The sequence below is a fragment of the Condylura cristata genome, unplaced genomic scaffold, assembly GCF_000260355.1.
Source record: "Condylura cristata isolate star-nosed mole 26May11 unplaced genomic scaffold, ConCri1.0 scaffold00011, whole genome shotgun sequence".
Classification (NCBI taxonomy): domain Eukaryota; kingdom Metazoa; phylum Chordata; class Mammalia; order Eulipotyphla; family Talpidae; genus Condylura; species Condylura cristata.
Genome location: NW_004567112.1, coordinates 22,480,364 through 22,488,127, shown reverse-complemented (window position 1 = coordinate 22,488,127; position 7,764 = coordinate 22,480,364). Strand labels below are relative to the sequence as shown.

Genomic DNA, 7,764 nt, shown 5'->3' with positions numbered 1-7,764 from the left:
CTCAATCTGCCCCCCCAATCTAAACCACTGTCAGGTGTTTTGGGGTCTGCCCCCAGGCCGTGTGGCTTTGGTGAGACTTGAACATAGGCTAAAATGACCTCCCAAGCCCAGCTCTGATGTCCCTACGTGATTTTAGCTCAGTGGGCGGACTACAGGCTCCCCATGCTGGTGCCGCCGGGAGGTGAGAGCCTTGGGCTGGCCCGTGAGGGCTCTTGTGTTTCCAGGTCTCTGGAGCTCCCAAACCCACCTGGAGGGCGAGGCCTTTGCCTGGGTCACCCCCTAGCCAGGTGTGACCAGCTCGCGTCTTCTGGCACTTCCTCATTCCCGCGCACCCAGACCCAGAGCTCAGCTCGAGACACCCAGCGCCGGCGCTCCTCAGGAGGGGGGGGCCCGAGGGGAGATGTCGCAACCGCCTTCCTCCCTCTTTCCCCGCCTTGGCGCTCAGTCACCTCCCAGATGAGCGCGATCGCAGAGGGCTGCGGGCCGCCGGGCGTTGGGCATGTTCCCTGAGAGCGCTCGGACTGCGGGCACTGGCCCCCCGCGCAGCCTGGAGCTGGCAAACCGCACCCACTTCCCCTTCTTCTCCGACCTCAAGGGCGACCACCGGATAGTGCTGAGCGCCGTGGAGACGGTCGTGCTGGCGTTAATCTTTGCGGTGTCGCTGCTGGGCAACGTGTGCGCCTTAGTGCTTGTGGCACGCCGGCGGCGCCGAGGCACCACAGCCTGCCTTGTGCTCAACCTCTTCTGCGCGGACCTGCTCTTCACCAGCGCGATCCCGCCGGTGCTGGCTGTGCGCTGGACGGAGGCCTGGCTGCTGGGCCAGGTGGCCTGCCACCTGCTCTTATACGTGATGTGCCTGAGTGGCAGCGTCACCATCCTCACTCTGGCTGCTGTCAGCCTGGAGCGCATGGTGTGCATCGTGCGCCTGCAGCGAGGAATCCGCAGCCCCGGGCCCCGGGCGCGGGCCTTGATGCTCCTGGTCATCTGGGGCTACTCGGCGCTGGCCTCCCTGCCTCTCTGCATCTTCTTCCAAGTTGTCCAGCAGCGGATCCCGGGGACGGAACAGGTGAGCGCCCGTTCTTCGCGCAGCAAGGGCAAGTGATGAGGGAGGGGCTGGCAGGGAGGGTCTGACAAAACGGTGACCTAGGATGATGGTTAACAGCAAAATAATAGGGCATTTGTTGCAGAAGCTGGTGCCTGGCGCTGTGAAGTTTTCTCTTAAATTTCAAAATAGCCCTGCGACGTCCTTGCTTGAGCACCTTCTAAAACAATGCAAGTGCAGTTCCCATAATGCTGTAAAGTGCAGAGATGCTAACGGAGGTTCGTGGGACAGAGGGGAGTTTAACAGGCAGTCAGAGAGGACCGTGAGGGCAGGGACGTGGCCGGCTAATCACATTATATAGAATTCTGCTTTGTCCCTGGGTACTACCATTATTATCACACCTACTCTTCAGAGGAGGAACTTGAGGCACACAGAAGAACAATTACTTGCTCAGGGTGTCTCCTCAGTGCAAGGAGGGACTGAGAGTGGAGACCCTGGGACACAGGCTCAAGGCTACCTCTGTGGGGTTTGGGACTTCTCCTGGACCGCCTTAGGTTTCCCAGTTACAAGTAGGACAGATCAGACTGGATGAAGCATCTCACCCTGGGAGCCCTGGGTGACCCCAGAGTACCCACGGCTCTGGAAATATTCCACAGATCACACAGGCTAGGTCATTAAGCTTTATCCTGGGAAATGACACCCATATTTGTCATTAGGGGCCACAATCAATAAAAAGGTGGGCACTGCCTGAGTCCTCCTTGGCCAAGAATGTCTGGTGTAGGTCTGTTCTGGTTTGTTTGTACCTGTGGGTTTGTGCCCTGAGATTCCAGAGCTTCGCTCCTGGACACCCCACAGGTCAAGGGCCGAGGTGGAGGACAGCAACCAGAGGCTGACTGTCAGCTGCCAGAGGCCAGAGACCGACTGTCCGCGTTGTGCTGGGTCCTCTGCGCCTGGGGATGGGTAGGGAAAGGACTTGTATGGGTATGTCTTACTGGAGGACTGGAGGACCTGCTCAGAACTCAGTGTCCCTCCGGGTCCATTCCAGGCTGGGCTCTGCCTCCTCCCTTACCCTAAAGAGGTGGAGGGGTTTGCCCGCATGGAAGACACTAGACTCAGTTTTGGCACCAGGTAGGAGTGTGAGGCACAGAGCATGGTACCAAAAAGACACCTACTCACCTGTCCGAGGAGGGAGGGAGGGTAACTCACAGGAAGTGAGATGTGACCCTGGAGACAACACAGTCTCCAGGCTGTGTCCTCCAGGACAAGGACACAGAGGCAGTTTCAGCAGATGAGTCTTAAGAGGACTTTTGTTTGGGGCGAGAAGCTTGTACCCTTGTCAGCAGTATCTTTTTTACAAAAATCAAATCTAAAAGACTCTGTCTTGATAGTCTATTTCCTTTGTGGACTACCTGGCTCATTTGTTTTAATGTCTTGAATGATTAACTAGTATGAACTTTGTCACGTCTCTGGCATTGATCAGAGGATGTATAAGTCTCCAGTGGGGCCCAGGGAGGTGCTGTGCTGGTGGGGAGCCAGCCACAGGGCAGGGACCTGACCCTGCTTATGGGCAGGCCAGCCCCTCAACCCAGGCATGCCCCAGTGCCAAGGCGGGTCACACAGCTGCTTCCAAACTCAGTGGGGGGCCAGGTCCTATCCAAAACCATCAGTCAACTAGGAACTGGGTTCTTCCATCGGATTTAAAATTTTTTAAAGTTATTTTCTGAGTCAGCTATACTGTTCTGTATTTTCCACTGAACTTGAGCTCTTATCCCTCTTGTATTCTTATAAAAATAAAATTCCTACCCAGGCAATGAAAGATCAAGTAGAATAACTTGATCTTTCCCTCCCCTTTATATGCCTTTTCCTTTTAAGCAGTATAATCCTGCTTTAAAAAAAAAAATCCATAAGATTTTTGTCCTCATTCTGCCAAAAGTCCAGACAGAAATAGTTTGCTGACAAGCCTATGGGTTGTTTGTACCAGAAGGTCGTCACCCCAGTGAGGGGCGCCCACTTGGTGTTTTACCAAGTGTAGAGGCTTGTGGCAACCTTCCTAGGCCCCTTCTGCACATACACACAGACTCTCTGTGTTGATGTGGAAACAACTCCTTGTTTCGAGTGCCTCTGGAGAAGGATGTGGGCAAAGTCCCAGAGAGAGAGAATGGACCCAGATACACTTGGGGAGACTGGGGGCCCCCTGCAGGAACCTTAGTCCCTGAAACTAGAAAAGAAGGGATGTGGAAGCTCTTGAGTGAAAAACCAGGACAGGCTTTGCCTGCTCGCTATCCTCTGCTCCTGTTTCTCTAGCTGCTCCCTACCCCACACACACCCACCCGTTCCTTGAGGGCTGAGACTTAGTGTGGAGGAAGCCTCTCACTTTATAGGTGACACAGGGAAGTTCGGTGGTTGGTGAAATACAGCAAAAAGAATGAAAAGCAGGCAAAAAGGGACAGTGGCCATTTGAAAAGAGACAGAGGAGGTGTAGACTGAGCTGAGTCTCATTTAAAATTAATAGATTTACTTTCTCAGCCTGCTGCTTCCAGCTTCCAGGCTGTCGATTCTGTCTGCCCCTCTCCCTGGACACACGTTATGGACATTTCACATGGGGGAATTTTCCTATCAAACCACAGATCAGAAAACTCACGTCCAGCAAATGCTGGGTCCCCCCAATCCTCCCACCTGCTTTGAGCTGAGCCCAAGGTCGCAGAGCTGCTTAGCCCTCGCCACTTAGCTGGGACCCGCTACCCTATAATCAAAATGAGGTGCCTGCAGCCCAGGGTGACTCTCAAACTTCACTGAAAGGAGGATGAAATGATAAATGTACTAGAAATGGCTAGAAGACTTTGAATTAGGAGCGTATTGGAGCACTCTGGCTCGTGTTCCAGCTCTGCCATCTAGGAGCCGGGCCTCTGTCCTGCTCTTTCCTCAGTGGCACCTGACACAATATTAACCTCACGGGGCTGTTGCAGGGACTAATGGTCAGTATGTGGGCAAACACCTGGCACACACATAGTTAAGCGCTCAGGAATTGCCAGCTATTATTAGTTTCCTTATCTTTGGTTACAAACATTTTAAACATTCTTCAAACAGTGTAATTCTTCTGATTGCTGTAAAATAATAGACTGCCATTCGAAGAGAGTGGACACATCCTGGCAACTGAGACATCTCAGCCAGGTCCACTCAGCCTGTCCCCAGGGGATTCCTGCCCGTGTGTACTGTGGCCCCGGTGGGGCAGTGACCCTCACTGGCAGGTGGGGAGGACTGGCCGCCTTGACCAGAATGTGCTGCGCACTTACTCTACAAACATTTACTGAGAATCCTTTCCCACCCAACCCCTGCCACCAGTCACGTGACCAAGACACTCATTTTCTCCAAGGCAGTATAATGCTGCGCTCAGCTATCCCCCAGTCCCTGCCTAATTTGGTTCTCTCTATAACCCCACAAGTAGGTGTTCTCATGTTAACTTCCTCAAGGCAGAAATGCCTCATTTCACAGAATAGGCAAAGGAGCTGGAAGGGAACAGTCTGGTTCCTCCTGGTGCCATCTCCCCTGAGTTCTCACTTCCTTAGAGGCATGGAGTCTCACTGATTCAATGTCAAGCCAGCAAGGCCATCCAGTGTCTACTGATTGCAGACTGGCTGAGGACACAAACACATTTTGCTTTGTTGAATATTAGAGGATTCTCACAAGATATAAGTAAGCAAACCCCTCTCTTCTCTTGGGAAGCTGATAGGAGAGGAGATCTCCAACTGAGATTCCCAGTTCATTAAAAATGATCTTCAAGTCTTCCACTTTGTTTGAGAAGGCCAGGCGGGCAAATGATTTACAAAGAGATCCCCAGGGGTACTCCAGAGAGAAAAAGGGAAGGAGCAGACAGGAAACTGCTGCAATCAGAGGCATTTGCAAACAAGTCAGGCAGTGTGGGCAGGGGTCAGTATTTGAGTAACTGTCCCCACTTACAGGCAAGCTTTAGAAAAGAATGAGTGATATCCCAGCCAAGTGCTTCCATGAGGGGAAGTTGGCCAGACAAAGACGTGGGAGACTAGAAGGACATTATAGGCAGAGGAAACATTCCACAGAGACCAAGAGATGGCGAGGAAAGGTTATTGGAGGCCACTTGTAGAAGGGCCAGGTAGACCCCACTAGTGCCCTATATGGAAGTTAGGTAGGACCCTCGAGGAAGGCTGGACGTAGGAGGGATGAAAGGGCGCAGACTGAGAGGGGCTGGGCTGTGAGAACAAGCTAGGTGGATGGGTGGGAGAGCTGCTAAGTTAGACCGCACAGCTTCCTTCTGAGTGAGAAGGGCTTCAGAAGAAGAAGGCGGGAGGTGAGTAGGCAGGAATCTGGCAGCCCGGGCTGGGGGCCATCCACTGCAGGAGGTGGAACCCTTTGTGGGTGGAATATTTGAAGAGAGACATGCCTGTGAGGTGCCCTGCAAGATGTCCTCATGGCAGTGGGTGAGGCCAGGAGTTCAGGAAAAAATTGGCTGCAAAGAGTAGATTGCAGCATCATTTGCAAACATAAGTCATAAAAAATGGATTTAGATTGCCAGGGAGAGACAGAAGTCACACTTAACACCATTGTACATGACCTCCATCCCTTCTGGTCCTCACGCCAGAGCTCCCACCTCCCTGTTCCCCTGGCAAAGCCCGGTTGTTACGAATAGAGGGCACAGTTCTCCTGGAGCCAGCGCCAGCTTTCCCACTGGTGCCAGTCTTGTCACCTCCAGCTCTCTGCACTCCCAGCTTGTGCCCTGTACTGAAGTTTCTCAGTGCTTCTCACCCTCTATAGCTGCATAGTGTAACTTCTTTGAAGCGTAGGACTGAGTCTTGCCCATCCCCACTGGCCTCACAGATTCGGCCATTATGGCTTAAGTCAAGGAGTATTTGAGCTAATGAATGAAAGGAAACTGTTTTCAAAAGGAGTGAAAGGGAATATAAACAACAAACGAAAGCATTGAGGCATAGTGAAAAAGACATCGTTAAAATGAAAAGGAAACCTGCTAAATGAAAGAAGTTATTCATAAATCATATATCATAAAAGGGGTAAGTTCAAAATATACAGACATCTCACACAATTCAACAACAGCAAAATACCACAATATTAAAAAAATAGGTAGGGGATGTAAATAGTCACTTAACCAAAAGAGATTTGTTGATGGCCAACAGACACATGATGTACAACATTGCTTATCACTAGGAAAATGCAAATCAAAACCATGATGAGATTTCACTTTATACTGGCTAGACTGGTTACTATCAAAAAAATTTAAAAACAGTGCTGATAATGGCTGGGAGGAAAAGGAGCCCTATTCCCAATAGTGATGGGTACTATGGAAAAGTTCCTCAAAAAATTAAAAATAGAACTTCTATGTGTACCCCTATGTCCATTAAAGCAACAATCATATAGGCAATCTATGGAAACAACCCTAGTGATTAAAGACAGATGGCTGAATAAAGATGTGATATACAACACACACACACACACACACACACACACACACACACACACTGGAATACTACTGAGCCATCAAAGAGATGAAACCTTGCCATTTGCAACAACATAGATGGATCTCTAGGAGACTATGCCAAGTGAAGTTGAATGACAAAGACAAAAAAATATATGATTTCTGCATTTGTGTTATACAAAATGGAAAAAGCATTCAAGTGAACTCAAACAGAAACACTTAGGCTGCAACAACAGAATGGTAGTTGTCAGAGGACAGGTAGGGAGGAGGAAAATGGTAGAGGAGGCCAGTTACTTGGTGGTGGATGGTAACTAGACATTTGGTTGTGGCTGTGGGGTGATATATCACAATTGCTAAGGTGACACTGCACCCCTGAGACCTACACAGAGTTGTAAATTAATGTTACCTCAATGAAAAGAAAAAATAAACAGCACCATTGGCTCTATCAGCTCTACTTCTGTGGTAACAAAGTAGGGCTGACACATTTGACTTTCAAATCAGGAAACATTTGAAACATGCTGAGCAAGTGCTGAGATCACCCTAGCGCTCATTCCTCCTCCTTCCAGATTTGACTCCTGCTGATCTCCTTCTACAAGTCCCAGGTATTTCGAATTAAAATAAATCAAATGAATTTTACAAAAGCAAAATTGGAACACCAAGTTAGAGCTGAGTGTGGGTCTGGTGCCTGTGTTTTTCATTCTTCAGTGAGACTAGATACTGACTTAACCAGTGATGCCATATCACTTCTTAAAGAGCATACACATCAGTCATGTAGTCTACGCATGTGGAGACCATGTGTGAAGGTGCGGGGCAGAGTTTGTATCTTACTTCCTTACCACAGTGTCTGCCTGGAGTGTTGACCACAAATAAAACGTGAATCCCCTCAGAGTCAGGGGATTTGGTGAATCCCCTCAGAGTCAGGGGATTTTGGAATAGGGTCATTTTTCTTTGTTGAAAATCCACTTGGTCAGACTTGCTAAACTGTCACAGTACCTGTTTCATCTTTGATCATCACTTCTCTTAAATAGTCACCTATTCTTATAAAAGTTATATCAGCACATTATGGGAAGTTTACAAAGTCATGTAAGACAAAATAATAAAAATAACTGGGGAGACCCACTTATTAACAGACCCTTTTAGCTTTTTGGAGTAGAGCCTTCTAGTCTTTGCCCCAGGGCATGGTTTGTATGGGTGGGGTCTATTCCTTCTCTCTCTCTCTCTCTTTCTCTCTCTCTCTCTCTCTCTCTCTCTCTCTCAC

At 49.6% G+C, this 7,764-nt stretch overlaps 1 protein-coding gene across 1 annotated transcript in view; it reads left to right on the top strand.

Annotated features, from left to right (window-relative positions):
- The first annotated feature begins 499 nt into the window (after positions 1 to 499).
- FFAR4 (free fatty acid receptor 4) overlaps positions 500 to 7,764 on the top strand; it is a 20,586-nt gene continuing 13,321 nt past the window's right edge. The window contains exon 1 of the mRNA XM_004680617.1: positions 500 to 1,066. Within this exon, the coding sequence (XP_004680674.1) occupies positions 500 to 1,066 (567 nt within the window). The remainder of the gene's footprint in view (positions 1,067 to 7,764) is intronic.